The sequence below is a fragment of the Notamacropus eugenii genome, chromosome 2, assembly GCF_028372415.1.
Source record: "Notamacropus eugenii isolate mMacEug1 chromosome 2, mMacEug1.pri_v2, whole genome shotgun sequence".
Taxonomy (NCBI): domain Eukaryota; kingdom Metazoa; phylum Chordata; class Mammalia; order Diprotodontia; family Macropodidae; genus Notamacropus; species Notamacropus eugenii.
This window is the reverse complement of record NC_092873.1, coordinates 79,584,856-79,603,589: the sequence shown is the minus strand read 5'-3', so window position 1 is coordinate 79,603,589 and position 18,734 is coordinate 79,584,856. Positions and strand designations below refer to the sequence as shown.

Sequence of the window (18,734 nt, the reverse complement as noted above, 5' to 3'; positions counted from 1 at the left end):
TTTACAGAGCAGTTCACACACACACACACACACACACACACACACACGCACACACGCAAAATCACTCTCAAATGATACACAGGCTTCCAGCTCCTGAAAAGATCCCCAAACCTACTCTCCAATAAGGAGCAAGTCAAGGTTTGGGGGAAAAGGGAAGCAGGACCTAATCTCCTTTTCTATGCCTGCCATGTCACATGTCTGCATTGCATGTAAGGTTGGAACCTCTTCCAAAGTCCAGGCACAGGGAAGGCAAGGAAAGAAGAGACCCAGAGTCACTCATGGGACAATAGTGGATGCGTGTGTGGTAAATTCTCTGTCTGAGAATTGTAGTGTTGCAGTTTCATGGTGTGTTGTGGGGGTTGTCTCAAAGAATTCAGACTCAGACCACCTCCAATCCAAGTGAAGGCATTTATTGAGAGTCACACCTCTCATGAAGCAGAATGGGTTCCAAGCTTCCAGTAAGACAGGACAGTCAATTTTATAGTGCAGTGATGGTGATTACACAACAAAAATTATGAATATCGCAAAGGCAGAAGGGTTTTGTCAAGGGTAATTAGTTAATGGGAGAAAGGTCTTGGCTTTCATGGAACTGCACACCTACAACACATAGAGAAAAGCCCAAAAGGGGGGAGCATTAATATATGATAATGATATCACAATAAGCTTTTCTATTTCATAAATTCACCCAAAGGACAGTTTTTGTCTATTTAGCCTTCTGTTGTTTTGGGGTCCACATCTTGCTCAGGTGTCCTAGAAGTGCTGCTTTTTGATGGGCTAGCTATTGTGGTCCTGTCTGAGATTAGGTGGATATTGATTATGGTTGAGTACATGGACACACCTGCTGTTTCTGTGGGAAATATGAGGAATGAGTCTGGGGACAATGGCTAACTAGAGACGGTGACTAGCATTCCATCACATGGACACTCCTGCTATTCTAGCGAGGCAGTGAGGCATGTAATTAGGAAGTTAGGATACCGGTGGTGATGTGGTGCTTGGTTGCATGTGCTTGGACCCCAATTCTAAAATCCCATTTCTCTAAAAATCACATTTTTCCCTAGCCTCAAAACACTATCCCAGAGTTTCTCCCCAGCCCAAGGACACAGCCTGCCCCAGCAACAACCATTATCTCCCTTCTTGGTAGCCAACTGTACCTATAGAATTTATGAGTCTGAACCAGTTGCATACTGGCTGAACCAGCTGTGTACTGGGTCATATAATAATATTTACTTTCACTGACCAATCACATGTATCCTAGACTTAGACATAGGTATACTCTCACATTTATCTTGTCTAACAAGACATTGATGAGAGCAGCCTGGTATTCCTGGGTCAGTCCCGACTGCTAGTTGACTTAGTGATGTTTCAGGCCTAAAACAACACCCCAATGTAGCTCCCCCTTGAGCTATTTCCCAATGAACTCTGGGTAAAATACCTTCCCAGTAGATACCAAAGTGCATGTTCCTTTAAGAATTAACCACTCCTGTGCATACCCTTTGACCCAGCAATATCGCTACTAGGACTATATCCCCAAGAGATCATAAAAATGGGAAAGGGTCCCACATGTACAAAAATATTTATAGCAGCACTCTATGTAGTTGCCAAAAACTGGAAGTCAAGGGGATGTCCATCAATTGGGGAATGGCTGAATAAATTATGGTATATGAATGTAATGGAGTACTATTGTGCCATAAGAAATGATGAACAAGAAGACTTCAAAGAGGCCTGGAAGGACTTATATGACCTGATGCTGAGTGAAAGGAGCAGAACCAGGAGAACTTTGTGCACAGCAACAACCACAGTGTGCGAGAGTTTTTTCTGGTAGACTTGGAATTTTGTAATAACGCAAAAACTTCTTATAAAAAAAAAAAAATCCCAAAGGTGGTTCTCAAGGCAAAATGCCTTCCACACTCAGAGAAAGAAATATGGAAGTCATTCACAAAATGTAGCAGATCATGTTTGTGTATGTGTATGTGTTTGTGTATCATGTTTTGATTTGTTATACGATTTCTTTCATTTATCTTAGTCTGACTACATAGCATGACTATAGTGAAAATATACTCAATAGGAAAGTATATGTAGAACCTATACAGAATTGTATGCAGTCGTGGGGAGGGAGGGGGGTAGTGGGGGGTAGGTGTGGGGGGGATAAAATCTCAATTGTATGGCAGTGAATGTTAAACATTAAAAAATAAAAAAAAAGAATTAACCACTCCTTAACAGCTCCCTAATCCTGCCCTGAATCACCTACTTAGAATATTTGACACATGTTTTACTATAGAATATCCTATATAAACTTTACCTGTACCCCTCCAAGTTTGCAGGTTCCCTAAGAACTCTTGCCCACTGAAAATATAATAAATATTTACCACCATGACCTCAACAGTGATTGAGTCCCTGAATTCTTTCCCAGACGGCCCATGCAGGGATCTCCAGTCTTGAAGTTCCTATACCTCTGTCTCTCCAGCCCTCATTAGTGGGGGGATGGTGGCTAGGTAGGGGCAGTGGGCCTGCTGTTTAGTAAGGCCTATGACTGAGTCTGGGGGCCTGTAGTGTAGTTAAAGCCAGATGGTGTGGTTAAACCAGGACATGTCTTCTGTTCAGTGAGGCCCATAAGGAAGTTAGAATATTGGGGCTGAGGGTAGCTTTATTAGGATTCCATCAGTAGGAGACTTAGAGTCTCCTGGGATATCAACCTCTCCAACTGGGGGAGCAGAGCTGGAAGAACAGATGTCTGGGATCACTCTGAAGATTCAGGGCTCTGGGTTTTGCCTCTGTGAGACTGTTTCTGCCCACCATGAGAACAGCCATGTGGCCACTTCCTGCCCAGTACAGCAGATGGGCAGGACTAGCCTTATTAAAGGAGACCAGACTTGGAGGAGAAAGAGAGGAACGGATGGAGGGGGCAGGGAGCTGAGAGATTTTGGTCACTGGGATCCTGTATGGGCAGGGTTAGCTGCAAGCCTGGAAAGAGGTGAGAGAAGATGATAGTTTCAGTGAGAAGTTGCTAGCAACCAGAAGAACCCTATGGAAGTAAAAGCCAAACAGATAGATAGTTATGGGAAGAATCCAGCTCCACTGTATTCATCAGTTAAGGAAAAGAAAAAGGGAGAATACCCAGTAGGGTGAGTGGGATGAATAGTTTGCCCCGAAATCTGCCCACCCAGCCAGAGCACCTCTCTATCCTCCTTTCCTATCTGAGTTTCCTCTGCTGATAAAGCAGGTGTGCAGGGTTGTAGAATTGCTGACATTCACATATATGGGGAAATAATCTCAGAAAAATCTCCACACAGCCTAGTTGCAGACCTAGACTGAATGTCTGTCCCCAACCTGTGCATGTTCTTGTCACTGTAAAGCCAGACAATGTACAAGATAATGAGGAACCAGACTCATCCCAGTTACAGCTGCCAGAAGAAATTTAATCAGACAAACCTGAGCTGAAGATTGGGGTAGGAGGAAGGAAGCAACCTTCAAATTCCAAAGATCAGCCTCTCCTACTGCCCTGAGAAAGAGTCCCACAGACTTCAGGAACACTGAAAACTCAGGAATCTCCAAAGTCAGTCACCCAACAAAATAAACCCCCACCACTCATAGTCTTACTTGGCGGGGTGGGGAGCCTGCAGCCTCAAGGTCATATATGACCCTCTAGGTCTTCAAGGGCAGCCCTTTGACTAAATCCAAACTTCATAAATAAAAGAATTTGCTCTGTAAAACTTGGACTCAGTCAAAAGGCTGAACCCATGGACCTAGACGGTCACATGTGGTCTCCTGGCCACAGGTTCCTGGACTAGAGAAATGGACTTTCTAGTTTTGTTATACCTCACACCCTCCTCTGCTTTGGAATCCAGTGACAATGGCCTCCTTGCTGCTACTTTCTTGCTGTAGATTATTTCTTTTTCATCTTGTATGTAATTTGTTTGTACACAGCTTTTGGCCTGTTGTCCATTCCATTGAATTGTTAGCTCCATATGAGCAGAGACTAGCTTTTCGCCTTTCTTTGTACCCCTATTGCTTAGCACGGTGACTGGCATATAATGATAGACATTTAATAAATGTTTATTGAATGACTGACTAGGGTCCTGGGTTGTTTTCCAGGAGGAAGTGAGATAGAAACAGACATTTGTCAATTTACAAATTGAGCTCCTGTGCTAGGCACTAATGTCCCTTTGTTAGATGTTAGATTCTAACCAGTTTATCTCTCCCACCAAAAGATTAAAACCAAAAAAAAAAAGGAAATTTGTTTCCCCTGTTCCTTAATCCTTATCCCCCTAATTTTTTTTTTAGAAAATAAGTCTTTATGGATACTTTCAGGAGGGTTTGGGGGAAAGCTCGAGCAAGTCCCTGCTTTTACTCTGCCATCTTGACTCTGCCCCCCTATATTTTCTGTTTCTTATACCGTTATAGTATCCCATGTATCCCTCCTTCTCTCCCTCCTAGAGAGCCATCTCATACGACAAATAATTGGGGAGTTTTTAGAGAGGAGAAAAGTCAGAAAAGCCCAAAAATGTGTGCAATGTGTAACAACTGTTGACCTCTCACTTTCACAAAGGTATAATTTAGGGGTTTCTTCTCACATCTCTTCATTCAAGTCCTGTTTGATCTTTATAATTTTGTTACATTTATTTTTTATTTGGGAGGATGTCATTCCTTCCATTTACATTGTTATACTGTGCATATTGCTTTCAGGGCTCTGCTTACTTCAGTCTACAGAAGTTCATGTAGATCTTTCCATGCTTATCTAGATTCATCAAATACAACATTTCTTACAACACAGTCATTTGCTTAGTCATTCCCCAGTTGATGGACATCTACTTTGTTTTCAATTTTTAGCTATCATAAAATGTGCTACTTTAAATATTTTGGAGTATATGACACCTTTTTTTTCTTATCAATGACTTCCTTGTAAAGCTCAGTCATGGAGTCTCTGGTTCAAAGGATATAAACTTTTAAGTCACTTTGTTTGCATAATCCCAAATTGCTTTCCAAAACGATTGCACCATTTCACAGGTCGATCAACAATGTGCTAATATACCTATCTTTCTCCAATCTCTCCAACATTGACTATTGTCATGTTTGTCAGTTTGCGGGGTGTGAGGTGAAACTTCAAAATTGGTTAGATTTGCATTTCCCTTATTGGTGATTTAGAACATTTTTTCATGTGCTTGTGAATACTTTGAAATTCTCTTGAGAACTGTTTGTTTATATTCTTTAACCATTTATCTATTGTGAAATAGCTATTAGTCTTACATATATTTATTGTTTATGAATCTTGGATAGCAAGCCCTTATCAGAGAAAATTTGATGCAAAGAATTTTTTTCCCATTTGACCACTTCCATAGAACTCACATGGTGGTCAGAAGAAGCGATACAAGGACACTCTCAAGGTCTCTCTCAAGAACTTTGGATTTGACTGTGCAACATGGCAGACGCTGGCACAGGACTGCTCAGAATGGCGTGCCCACATCAGAAAGGGTGCTGTGCTCTATGAGCAAAGTAGAATTGAGACACGAGAAAGGAAACGTAGGATGCAAAAATTTGGAGTAACCACACCAGATGTTCACATGGGCTATCTGTGCCCAACTGTGGTAGAACATTCTGAGCTCATATCGGTCTGATCAGGCACAGTCGGACACACTGAAACTTCACTTTATCATGATGGTGTCATTTTGGTCCTCTTTGAAGATGAAGAACAACAACCAACAACCAGGTATATTAATGTTATCTGTGCACAAGCTTTTCAATTTCAAGTAATCAAAGTTATCTGTTTTATCATTTGCAATTGCCTATATTCTTATTTGGTAAAGAATACATCTTCTACCCATAGCTATGAGAGGTATATGATTTGTTCTAACTTTTTTTATCTTTTCTATTACAATATTAGGGTTGCATATCCATTTAGAATGTATTGTGGAGTGTGGTCTAAAATGTTAGTCTAAGCCTAATTTCTGCCAAACTGCTTTTCTGTTTTCCCAGTAAGTTTTCACCAAATCAAAAGTTTTTTCCCTAGGTAATGTGTGTTTTCCACTTTATCAAACAATAGTTATTAAATTTCATTGTTTTCAGAAACAATCTCCCTTGTCTTGTCTGTTCCATTGACTTATTTCTCTATTCTCTAACCAACACCAGATGATTTTGATAACAGTTGCTTTATAATATAGTTTGAGGTATGAAAATGATAGTTGCCCTTCATCCTTACTTCTTTTCATTTCCCTTGATATTCTAGATCTTTTGTTTTTCCACATGAATTTTGTCATTTTATCAAGTTCTATAAAGTATCCCTTGGTTGTTTTCTTGGTATAGCATTAAAAATATAAGTTAATTTTGGTAGCATTGGCGATTTTGTTATATTGGCACACCCTAGCCATGAGCATTGAAAAGAGAGAAGCTGGCAGCAGCACAGAAGGCCTTCAGGAGCAATCAGGGCCCATCCCTGAGTGGATCTTCAGTGTTCAGATGGTGTGAAGTGATAATAGAAGGAAAATGGTGAGTTTCACTGATCAGTGGGATAGATGCCTGGAAAGGCAGAAAGCCAAGACAATCAGCCTCTGAAGTATATTGCAGACCTTTCACCACCACTACTATTCAGTAGGCAAAAGAGGAGTCTTGAACAGAGCTGTGATTAGAGCAGCACCCTATAAATATTACTTTGGCAGGACTGTGAAGGATGGAATACAGTGGAGACCAGGAAACCATTTATAATAATTATTGCAATAGCAAAAGTCCCATCAGATGATACTGAAGGCCTATATTAGTATGATGGAGTGGAAAAAAGGACAAAATGGAAACACTGTTGAGACCGACAAGGACTTCTTCAAGTGAACTGATGTGACAAGTGAGGAACTTTCAGGAATGAGAGATGGCTCCAAGTTTTGTGACTGTTTGAATGATTGGTGATGCAGTTGACAGTGTTAGGGAAGTCAGGGGAGACTTCAGGTCCTGTGAGCAACAAGATGGAGGACTAGACATTTTTTCCAATCCCCATTACCTCCTAAATCTCTCAAAACATAAATTATGCATCAAAGATAAAACTGTTTCCATGGTTTAAGACACACAGAATCCAAAAGAAGGTAAAAAAAACATAACAAACAACCTGTGAAGTGAAACTCACTGACCTGATCTCACTCAGCACCTATCCCCCAGGTCCCATGTGACTATCAATGAGACTACACTAGCAGACCCAAGGACATGACACAGGCTTACATCAAAACACAGCCCTGTTCTCTGCTTGTCCCTACTTCTTTCCAGTGCCATGGAGATCCTGACTCTAAGCTCCTAAAATTTGTTCAGGCCCTGACAGCCAGCATGGCCACAGCCCTTCAGGAGCAAAAAAGGCTTCTGGGGGCTACAACCCAAAGGCACCAATACTGCAAAGCTCTAAATTGTTGGTGCTGGGCCAGAGATCTAATGAACAGAGAGAGTGGGACAGTTCATCAGGACAGAACACCATGGGTGTGGGGGGACTGTGCAGAACTCCACCAAGCCTGAGGGAAAGAGCAGAGCATCTTGCTGGGGCCAATTTTGACCACTTTAAAAATCATTTAGGGTATAGACCTAAACCATGAATAATCCAGTGTGAGAGGAGGTTAAGATGCTTTGAGATTTGACCCCCAGAAGAAACCACAATCAGAGGAGGAGGGAGTCAGAAGGTGAATAGTAGGAAAAAATAATCCTTCTTTCCAAAACTGCTTCAGGCCTTCCCTCTTTCTCTCTCCTCTGTCAACTTTCCTTTGGTGAATATAAGTCTCCCTGTATTCAGTGATTTGTAGGGAGAGTGGGAAGTCAATAAGGAACAGAAACCAAAGTATCATGGGATTTAAAGCTAGAAAGAACTTCAGATATCAACTAGTCCAGCCCCCTCCTTTTGCAGATAAGGGACCTGAAACTCAGAGAATTTAAGCGATATGTATGTGCAGGGTTACACACTAAGTAGCAGAGTCAGGGTTTTAATATAAGTCCATCTACTCCAATTCAATGTTCTTTCCACTACCCTAAATGAAGACAACAAGAATGGGATACTCTTCCCAGGACAGGTGCATGGTTGTAGGATAAACATGTGGACACAAAGGTAACAAATCCTCCTTTATTCAATAACTTATCACACAGGGAACCTCTCCCAAACACACCACCACTTTACCATTTGTGGCTGTGGGTAGGAAGAGGAAGGACAGGAGTTGCAAGGGCTACCTGAGAGGGTCATGTCAAGGCAAGGTAGACAGACACACATTGAACTGACAGACAGGTGCACAATAAATACACATCATGGAGCAGAACTCAGAGAAATTCTTCTGTCCCCTTCCCCTAGCAATGAGGAAGGGGGCTGGCCCTAGGGCCCAAGAAGGCACAGTGGTGATAGGAAAAGGAAAAGTAGTTAACTGTCAGGGATCCACAAAAGACACCATGATGTATCGTGTGCCTTTTGTAGTGGGCAGTCCTTCATGGTAGTGGGTGAGGCGCCCAGGGTGCAAAAGCCCCCAGCCTTTCCTTGGAGATGAGACAATGCAGTCGTATCGCAAGAATCGGCAGCCTCCTCCCTAAATGAGGAGAAAACCCAGGAAGACAAGATGTCATGGTAGATACAGTCAGATTTCCCCAAGGGCTAATGTTGGGATAGGAGAGGAGAATTAGATTAATAAGAGACTGAAGTAAGAAGAGGAAAAAAAAGAAATAAGAGAGATTTAAAAAAAAAATAAGAGAGTGTGATTACCAAAGAAAGAGAAATGGGAGACAAAAGGAGAGATGAATATGTATATAAGATGAGAAAGAGAAGCTGTGGGGATTTTTTGGGGGAGACATCTTATGTTATTCAGTCTTGGGGCCAAGGGGTTGTGGAGATCTCAAGCGTATCTCAGAGGGTAATAAGAAGAGGGTCATTTCATTTGGTTTCCAGAAGGGGGAAGGGATATCACATGGGGAGGGGAAGGGTACCCCTGCTCACCTCATAGTCAAGACCCTTGCTATTGAGTGCAATGTTGAGGGTAAAAGTAGAAGAATCATGATGTGGTCGCAAGGATGGCTGCTCATCTGGTCGGTACCGGACCACAAAGTTCATTACTGCTCGAGTCTGGGGAAAGAGAGAAGATCACGGCCTGGGGTCTGGGATGATCCCATAGAATTATGGCCAGGAGGATCACTGAGACGAACTTGGGAAGGACAAAGGAAAATCCTAGGGTCTTCACCAGCACCTCTACCTTTCCTTTGAGCTCCATAGGTACAATCCCGTGACCAGGGCATTGAAGTTGGAAAGTGCCTCAAGGAGGCACCAGGCAGGCCACAAGGTAGCACTATTCCTGCCAGAGCTCAACGGGAACCAAAGTTTGTATCCTGAGGTTTATACTTAAATAGTCGAATGCAGACCATTTCTGTTTGTCAAGCAACTCCACTCCCCTGTCTCTAACCCATCTCTCAGGCTGCTTAAGGCATCATTTTATGGCAGTTCTTCCCTTTCTTGGGACTCTCGATGTGCCGACCTCATCAGTACATGCAAATTAGGTACAGATCTGGTGGGGCAGGTATAAGCCCTGGATCAGAAGAACTGAGAATCCTGGCTCTGCCACGTCCCATTTATGTGATCCTAGACAAGTCACCTCTCTGAACCTCAGTTTCTTTATCCATAAAATTGTGAGCATCAGATGAGATCATGGATATATGAGTTACCTGTAATCGCTGAGTACTAAGTGAATAAGAGCTATTTGCTTTCTCAATACCCTCTTACCAACCCCTGAGGAAGGACCTAAAATCAGAAATTACAGTTCCAAAGTGAGAGACATCAGAAGCTCACAGGGATCATGCAGGGAAAGGGAGGGCGGATACTGAGATCTGATGGGGGAAATTAGATCGTTTGGGGGTGGGGGGGGAAGGCTGTGAGGAGAAGTAGTTCCATGTCCCCTCCCATCATCCAACCTTTGTGTGGTACCCTGGGAACAGGTTCTCTGTCATGGGTCCCACATAGGTTCTCAGGAATTGTAGCCATTCATCCTCATAACCCAGCTGCTTCATATGAATGTCTACAGTAGGCACGTTCTCATATCCTCCTGCTAGTCTGGAGTCCTAAAGGGGAGAGTTTGGGCACACAGAAGTTGAGCCATCTCTACTCTCTCCTGGGAATACCCTTTCCCAAGAGTTTCTTAAACCCTTATTGCCACTATTGCCACACCCCCCAATACTGATCCTACATTACCTGGCCCCTGCCTAGAATCCTATGTCCCCCTTCATCTCCTGGGTTTATGTTTCTTTTATCCCCTTCCCCTACCCTCTCACTCACTCCCAAATGATCCTTAATCCTCTGTCTTTTCCCTAGGACTCCTGCATTCTCTCTACTCCTCCTTTCCAGAATACTCAGTGCCCCATCTCCTGACTTTCTCCAAATTACCCCATCCTACCTCATGCTTTCCCCCAGACCACTGGCCAAAGTTCTCCATCTCTTCTACTAGTTCATCACACATCTGCTCCGACAACAGTGGAAACCAGTACACATCTGGACATGGCTAATGAGGCAGGGTTGAGGGAGGGAAAGGAAAGAAACACAAGAGCTCTAGAATTCTGATGATTATTAGACAGAAAAAAAGGATCTGGGTTGAGTGACTCATTTTTGATCTGGCAGAGTTGGTGGGGAAACAAAAGAGGGGGTAAAGGGCCAGAACTGGGAGGGGTGGGTGGGAGGGTGATAAGGACTGGGAGGGGTGGGTGGGAGGGTGATAAGGTAGGGAGGAAGAGGCAGTGATAAGGACTGGGAGAATTAAGTGACAAGAATCAGGGGATGAGAGAGGGCAAGATGTGTGTGTGTGTGTGTGTGTGTGTGTGTGTGTGTGTGTGTGTGTGTGTGTGTGTGTGTTGGGCTTAGAGGCTACGGCTGGGATACTCCCTAGTATATGATGTATGGTGTTTTAGTGTTTGGGTGATTGGGGATATTCCCTTAGAGGGGCTTACCTGTTCCACCACACCATCCCCATCAAGTGCCCAACTGTAGTTCTCATGGATGTACTGCTCTTGCCAGTCCTACAAGTAGATTATGAAGGAGACAACACTGATTATCTCCCCCTCCCCCCCAGTACCAATAGGCTACCACTCTACTATCAGACCCCTCAAGATTACTCCATTCCCTCACTGCCTTTGGGCAAGATGGGATTTAGGGAGAGGGACTGAAAGGCAACTATTCAGGCATCAAGAACTGGAGACAAAGCAGTGGCCCCTTCCTCACCAGAGGGTTGTCAAAGATCTGCCAGAGGTCAGGGTAGAGGTGGTCTGTTCTGTACCGGGCTGTGGACAAAAGTCGCCCAAACTCCTCCTGGTTACTGAGATGGAGGAAGATACCCTAGGGAAGAAAAAAAGGAGAGATTAAAAGAATTGGGGAATGGTCTTCCCAGTCTCCCCTTCCCCAGGGACCTAGGGACCAAATTTCATACCTTATCACGGACTGTCTTGCAGAAAGCCATGTCAGGATCACTCTCACTCTGTGAGAACACTTCTCTCTGGGGCAGCTCATTCCGAAGTGTGTTCCCCTTAATCAGATAGGCCTGGGATATGTATGGTACATTCCACACACCCCTATGTATGTGTGGAAGACAGCAAGGTTAGCAAGGTTAGCATAGTAATAAAGCTTTTGTAGTATTTTGTAATTACAAAGAGAAATTACAAAACTCTTATTTTATTTGATAGCTCATTTCCATATTACTTTACTTTCTTCACAGTCAGGTAGGTAATACAAATGTCTCCACTGTACAGAGGAGGAAACTGATATTTAAAGAAGCTAACCAATTCCCTCAGTAAGGGAAAGAGCTCAAAAGGAAACCAGGTTTGCTGAGACCCCATGCACTGCTTAGGACTTCATGCTGCTTCTGTCCAGGTCAACAGAGAGTCCTTCACCCCTGAGGATGCACTTGCTTAGGGATTAACAATTGTCTTCCTCAGCAGGGTTTGGCCTGCTTCCTGCTACCCCAAACCATTGGGAAGATGTCTGGGAGACTGGTCAGGAGGCAGTAGTTCAGGTGAGAGTAAGTCAACAAACATTTATTAAGAACCTACTATGTATTCAATGGTGATAAGAGCCTGAACTAGGGTAGTGGCAGTGTTAACGTTGAGAAGGGTACAGGTGCAAGAGATGTAGTGGAAGGTAAGGCAGGGATTTCTGCAGAGGAAAAAAGACTCACACTCGTTTCCTCTGCACCAGCTCCACATAATCCTCAGATCGAGCATAGTACTCCTCAGGACTCAGTGCCCCCCAGAAATTGGACCAGAGTTTCCCATGTCGAGACAACATAGGAGCTATCACCTTCCTGGAGGGAAAGGGAAAAGGGAAAGTGAGGCAAGAACTGGGCTGAAGAAACCTGGGGGGTGACCTAGGATATGCCCTGGGGGTGGACATAAGGGGGCTCTTCTTGAGAGGAGGAAAAGAATTTGAGAATCCCTTCAGAGATTTGGGGATGACTCAGTTGGGTGACCTGTTCTCCTCAATGAGGATGCGTAGGGTCTGGGGGTTGGTGATGACAGCATCTGCATCCAGGCTAAAGTAGAATTCACACTCAGAATCCTGACGACAGTTGTCCCTGCAGACAAACAAATAAACTGGTGAGTCCCTAGAGGCAAGCCTCCCCTCCTACTTTCTTTTCACACCCACTTTCAGCTCCCTGAGAAGAGATTGAAGCCATAATAAGACGAATCAAAGACAAAATTCTGGAAAGAATGCTTACTATGGGGAATGGATAATGTAAGGAAAAGCAGCGGTTCCACTTTCCCCAGACATGTGCAGGCACGACCCCACCTAAGCATAGGGACAGTCTGATTGGCTCAGGTACAGGGAGATGGGATGGCTCAGTGCAGAGATGGACAGTATAGGCATAAGGATGGCCGGGCCAACCTGTAATTCCGGAGACGGCCAGAATATAGCAGTGGAATGACTAAGTAGGTATCAATGTGGCTGAAATGTCCCCGTCCCCACTCCAAATTTACTCACATGGCCATGTCCCGGGCCTGGGCTGGAGTCAGAGCCTCCTCTGGTCCAACAAGCTTCACAGCAGAGAAATGGTCCTGGAGCTGAGGCCAAGCAGCTGCGATGTGGGGCTCATGATGGACCTCCTAGTGTTGAGGAGAAGAAGGGAAAGACAGAAAAGGATTGGGGAATAAGGGGCAAGAAAGATGGGGGACATGGGAGGAAATTCAAGATTGGGGTGATGGTGAAGAAAGGACAAGGGAAGAAATTAGAAAACATGAGGTCAGGGCCACTAAAGGAGGCAAGGTTTACATTAGGACTTTATTTGAAATTGACAAGCATTACTGGGACTTGGGGATACAAATATAAAAGGAAAACAGTCCCTGTCCTCAAGAAGCTTATATCCTACTAGGGTTATCTCAGGAGGTGATAAGAGGCAGTTTGGGGAAGTGGAATGAGTTTATCTCACATTATTATGCAGGAAGAGTGTAATCTGCTCAGGTGGATAGTCAAGGAATAGCAACCTCTGTAGGAATCTTGGCAGGAACGGAGTTGGCTGTTCCACAAATACAGACAGAAGCACTCTGGGGAAAGGCTGCTGTAGATGGAACACATGAGGAAGATTGTCACTTGGAAGCCTGTCACTCCCACCTCCTCCAGAGACAGACACTATTTCCCTGATGATACCCGAGCATATTTACAAACCTGAAGTTCTAGAGGAAAGGGGAAGTTACCTAAGGGAAAGAGACCAAAACCCCACGCTCTCTAGCAATAGCCCCCCAACAAACAAAGCCAACAGAAATGGGCTAGGGAAAACCAGACACTCTTTCTCCACCCTGTCCTCCCCAGGAGCTCCCTCTGACCCAGCTTTGAACACTGTTAATGTTTGTTACATTAGATGGAATCCTGACTAACTCCTCTGAACCATTTCATTCCCCCTTTCTCTTTCTCATTCTCACAAGCTCCTCACCTGCCGCTCCTCTAGGTCTATCCGGTCACGGTCACAGAACCCGCAGCCTCCCTCTGGAGTCCAGCCATTAGGGATGTAGTTTCCCAAGTAATTCAGCTGGAGCTATTAGGGGGGAGAAAAGCAAGCAAAAATCTGAGTTCCAGGAAGCTAAGCGGGTCAGGAATTCCACAGAAGGAAGCACAAAGAGGTGGGGAAAGACATTAGCAAGGGGAACGAGAGAGACATTGCACTCTTCTCATCGGTCCCATCTGCTCTACAGAAACTAGGTGGCACAGTGGATGGAGCACTGGACTTAAAGTCTGGAAGATGAATTTGAATCCTGCCTCACATAAATTCTAGCCACAAGACTCTGGGCAAATCATGTAACCTCTGAAGCCTCAGTTACTTCATCTATAAAATGAGGATAATAATACCACCAATCTCAAAGGGTCATTGCGAGGATCAAATGAAATAATACATCCAAAAAGTTTTGCAAACCTTAAAGCACTATGTAAAGGTTAGCTTTGGTTTATTGTTTTTATTATGAGAAGGGTCACTATGCAGGCATCCAAGTTACTGTAATCCTTGGGATAGAAGGGTTCCTTAGGGATGCTAACAGGTCCATGGATGGGGAGAAGGTACCTTGGTGGGTCCATTGCCATGGATCACAACAGGGAGTGTATCATAGGCCACATTCCGAATTCGAACCTGATTCCGGTCAAACTTTAATACCACCTCATCTAGGGGAAAGAAAGAAGCCAAATTTTATACTTCCCTTTCCAGGGTCCATAGTGCTACAGATATGAATAAATTTTTGTATTCCAAAAGTCAGATTCTTCAGGGGAGGGACCTCAATATCAACACAGTTACATGAAGTACTCCTCTTAAGTCTGGGATTTTCCCCACATCAGGTAACCCAATTGCCCATGAGAACCTCCCAACCACTCATAAACCTTAGTTGCTCCCCCTTCAACTCCCTGACCTATGGCTCCATTGAGATTCTGAAAGATTCGAGATTTGTGATCCAAAGCCAGGCCAAGTTTTTCCTAGAGGGGTCAAAATAGGGAATGTTAATTGAAGGAATTTCCCTAACTTCTTTCTTCCCACATTTCTTTCATAACCCCCAACACTTCTTTCCATCGTTCAGCCTCCCAGAATTTTCTCCAGCTGTATTACTTTCCCTCTCCCTCCACCAGGGAGTTCCAACCCCCACCCCAGTAAATAAGGTACCCCCTTTTCTAGGTGTTTCAGATTTCTTCTCAATCCCCTCTCCTCACTCTGAGTTTGGAGTCCAGGTAGAGCCGAGTGTAGAACAACTGGTCATCATCATCATCCTTGTATTTCCACTGACGAACAATATGATGGATAGTGGGGGCAAAGCCAATGAACCCTGTCCAGGTGGGTGAGGGCAAACTTTGGAACCCAGGTATCCAACTCCTGATAGACCAGGTATATAACCCTCCTCCCCCTAGTTCTCTGTGCCAAATCTTATTTCTAAGATTCCTAAGGACTCAGGAACTTACCTTTCCTATTCTACAAGTTCCTATCCGAGACCAGGTGACCAGCCCAACCCCACCCCATCCCATATTGTCTGTCTTTCATTCCAACCCTGAGATTGACCTAGCCCCAGTCACCAAAGTGACCCAGCTGCCCAGTTCCCCCTGGCCACACCTCCAGAATTGAGGAAACGCTTTCCATTTCCCACAGTGGGGTACTTCTCTGCTAGCCCCCACTCTGGCCAGCAGAAACTCTCAGCTGAAAAGAGCAAGCGGCTGCCACTCTGAAGAAATTTCCACAGCAACTCTTTGGGGCTCCCAGCTAGAAGTACATCATAGCTGTGTGGAGAAGGAAGAGAGCATATTATTAGAACCACAGCCTTCTCACTCCCTAGTTGCTACTTCTGCCCACTTCTTAAAGAGGTCGATTCACTGAATGGGCATTATCTCACTCAAAGTGAGAACTTGAAAAGACCTTAGCCTGAAAGGGCCAGGGTCTCCCATTGCATCCTGGGCCATCTCCAGCCATCCTGATGAATATCTGGTCACTGGACCCAGATGGCTCTGAAGAAGAAAGCAAGGTTGGTGACCTTGCACAGCCCTCCCTCACTCAGATCAAAGTCAACTGCAAGTCATGTCATGTCCCTGATGTCATGGTCCTTTTTGAGAACAAAGGGCAAACAACCTGTGAGTAACAGTTCCTTTCCTCTCCTCTCCTCTCCCTCCTTACCTGGGGTGCTCTGCCCAGGAGAACATACACTTCAATGGTCAAAATCCGCTTTTTTCTTTTGGGTTTAATGGCTAGATTTCTTTCTCAAAGACTAAGCCTTAAACCCAGTTCACTCTGGAACTCAAAGGTTGGACAACAGGTCCCTGCCCTCCTAGCACAGAATGAATGTAAATACTAAATAGTAACTGTTTCTCTTTTGCCCAGGAACTCAGAGAGTCTTCCCCTCCCCATTCGATTTTTTTTTTTTTATTAAAGGAGTCATCCCTTGACTCACTTCTTAAAGAGGCCTATTCACTGAATGGGTTTTACCTCACTCAAAGTGAGAACCTGAAAAAACTTTAGCCTAAAAGGGCCAGGGTCTCCCATTGCACCCTGGGTCATCTCCAGTTGATGAATATCTGGTCACTGGATCCAGATGGCTCTGGAGGGGAAAGTGAGGCTGGTAACCTTGCACAGCCCTCCCTTGATTAAATCAAAGTCAATTGCAAGTCATGTCATCATCTCCCTGATGTCCTCCTTGAGAATGAAGGACAAACACAACAACACAACTTCTGCCCATACATTTTGGTGCAATAGAAAGAATGTTGGATTTGAAGTCAGAGAACTGGACCTGTAGCCTTCTTGCCCCAAGAGATCCCTCTGCACTCAAGAGCCCTCTTTTCCCAAGGATGAGTTCCTCCTGGAACTTCTATTTTGAGGAAGTACCCTGTGAACCATCAAGTTCTCACCCGGGAAGTTCCCTCATCTCCTATAGTCTTCTTACCCTGGAACATTCCTTTGCCCCTGTAGCCTCCTTCTCCAATTGGTGAGTTCCTTTAAGAACCTCCCTTTTGAGAAAGGGCCCTAGCCAGTCATCCTTCATTCCTCTCCTGGCTGTGCTTCTGATTTTCGGGACTTTGCCACCATACTTTCCTCCCTCCTCCTCTTATGTGTTGTTTTCCCCAGTTAAAGATGTAAGCTTCCTGAGAGCAAGAATTTTCTTCTTGATTGAATTTGTTTACCCAGTACTTGGCACAGTGCACCATTTACAAGTGTAAATATATGCTTGTGGACTTGACAAGAATTTAAATCTTGCTTCTGCCCAATTATTATGACCCCTTTGGATCTCACTTTGCACATCTGAAAAATGGTAGGGTTGGTCGACCTCCAACATCTCTAAATCAATGATCTCATGATGTTGAGCCTTTGTTCATTCAGGATCTCTCCCAAAGATCTTTCCCTTTCCCCACCCCCAACTCTATCAATCATTCTCAATCCTTTACCTGTCCACAAACATGATGACCATGTCCTTTCTTTCTGCATATTTCTCCATCTCCTTCTTCAGCCATCGAACCTTCTGGCCCCCTCCAACTGTTCGAGCCACATCTCCTCCTCTCCATTCTTCTCCTAGGCCCAGTGTCTGGAAGATCAAGACAGAACGCCAGGAAGAAGTCTTAGCCAAACAAACCCTGCTCCCCTCAAGGACCCAGACATGCAGTGCACAGCTCTTGCTACTTCCCTTCTCCAGCTCACATTCCAAACTACCCCACCCTCCTGGGGGTTCCTCACCTGAACAGTGTAATTGAAAAACTTTGCAGACTGCAGGAATCTCAGATATCCTTCTGTCTCCTCTGTGGCAGCAGTGATTACCAGTAGTTTATCTGAAATGGTGACCGGTGAAAAAGGAATCCCCCCTAAACAACTCCTAACCCTCCACCTCAACCCAAGGCTCCTGTTTCATACGAGTAAGAATAAGAACGTCAGATGGGGAAGGGGAGCTAAGGAAGGCCAGATGTAACCAGAGGGGGGAAAAAGGAGGACAATGTGTTTATTGCCCCCTTGATGAAAAATAGAAGCCAGAGAAAAATGAGTCGGGACTTTGCTTCTCAAACTTCCCACTCCTTTTCACCACCCGGGGGGCTCCAGAAGGAGGACTTCGGGGGCCGTGGCCCACTCTGCCCCCTCCGACGCTATCCCAAACCCAGCAAACTTCTTCCAGGTCCCCAGCCACGGCCCCTCCCGCACCTTGCGGCCACTAACCAGGATTGACTCTCTCGCCACCGCCCAGGCTAGCGGCACCTTCCGCTACCGAAGCTGACGACGAGGCCGAGGCTCCTGAGGGTCCCAGCAGCTGCCAGCCAGGCGGCAGCAGCAGCAGCAGAGATGACAGTCCCAGCTGAAGTCGGAGGCTGAGCCGGAGGCCAAGCGAGCCTGGGGAGCTCATGGCTGGGCGTGGACTGTGACACTGACCAGGCCGGGCACCGGCGGGCGCGCGCCAGCCCGGGCTGCAGGGGACTTGGCTCTAGAGATCCCAGCCCGAGAATGGGAGCATAGGAGAAGGGGAAGGATTGGGGGCAGCTTCGGGAAGGGAGAAGGTGGTGTTCTGGAAGACCTAGAAAAAAAAGACGTAACCCGAGGCGACGGAAACCGAAATCCAACTCTCAGACAAGGCGGGGATTGTGCTAGGGCTAGCAGACTGTACTGGGGGCACGTCTAGGGAAGTGGGCAGGGAAAATTAGGGAGAGTAGGGCGGGGAGGGGAGAAGGGAGAGGATTTGGGAGAACAGGAGGTGGAGAAAGGGGATGAGGAAGAAATTGGAGAGGAAAGGGGGCAAAGGTTTAGAGAAAGTGAAACTGGACGATTGGGGGGAATTGCGGA

At 45.2% G+C, this 18,734-nt stretch overlaps 1 protein-coding gene across 2 annotated transcripts; it reads right to left on the bottom strand.

Annotated features, from left to right (window-relative positions):
* Positions 1 to 8,063: 8,063 nt before the first annotated feature.
* On the bottom strand, positions 8,064 to 18,573 carry PLOD3 (procollagen-lysine,2-oxoglutarate 5-dioxygenase 3). 2 transcript variants are annotated; one of them, XM_072641337.1, is made up of 19 exons: positions 18,117 to 18,573; positions 17,646 to 17,737; positions 17,360 to 17,496; positions 15,543 to 15,706; positions 15,149 to 15,261; positions 14,854 to 14,917; positions 14,514 to 14,611; positions 13,893 to 13,994; positions 13,392 to 13,520; positions 12,947 to 13,068; positions 12,435 to 12,539; positions 12,144 to 12,269; positions 11,400 to 11,541; positions 11,195 to 11,308; positions 10,924 to 10,992; positions 10,377 to 10,481; positions 9,898 to 10,044; positions 8,933 to 9,058; positions 8,064 to 8,528 (listed from the first exon to the last, which is right to left on the bottom strand). In XM_072641337.1, the coding sequence occupies exons 1-19, from the start codon at positions 18,298 to 18,300 to the stop codon at positions 8,373 to 8,375; spliced, it is 2,295 nt and encodes a 764-aa protein (XP_072497438.1). In that variant the 5' UTR covers positions 18,301 to 18,573; the 3' UTR covers positions 8,064 to 8,372. The 2 variants fall into 2 exon arrangements, with proteins under 2 accessions (XP_072497438.1, XP_072497439.1); XM_072641338.1 differs by having other exon boundaries at positions 13,392 to 13,517.
* Positions 18,574 to 18,734: the final 161 nt, after the last annotated feature.

Coding starts and splice junctions, on each gene's coding strand:
- PLOD3 (XM_072641337.1), bottom strand. CDS start 18,300: ATGAGCTCCCCAGGCTCGCTTGGCCTCCGGCTCAGCCTCCGACTTCAG. Junction 17,738..18,116: donor TGGCGAGAGAGTCAATCCTG/GTTAGTGGCCGC, acceptor TCACCATTTCAG/ATAAACTACTGGTAATCACT. Junction 14,612..14,853: donor GAATCTCAATGGAGCCATAG/GTCAGGGAGTTG, acceptor TCTTTCCCCTAG/ATGAGGTGGTATTAAAGTTT.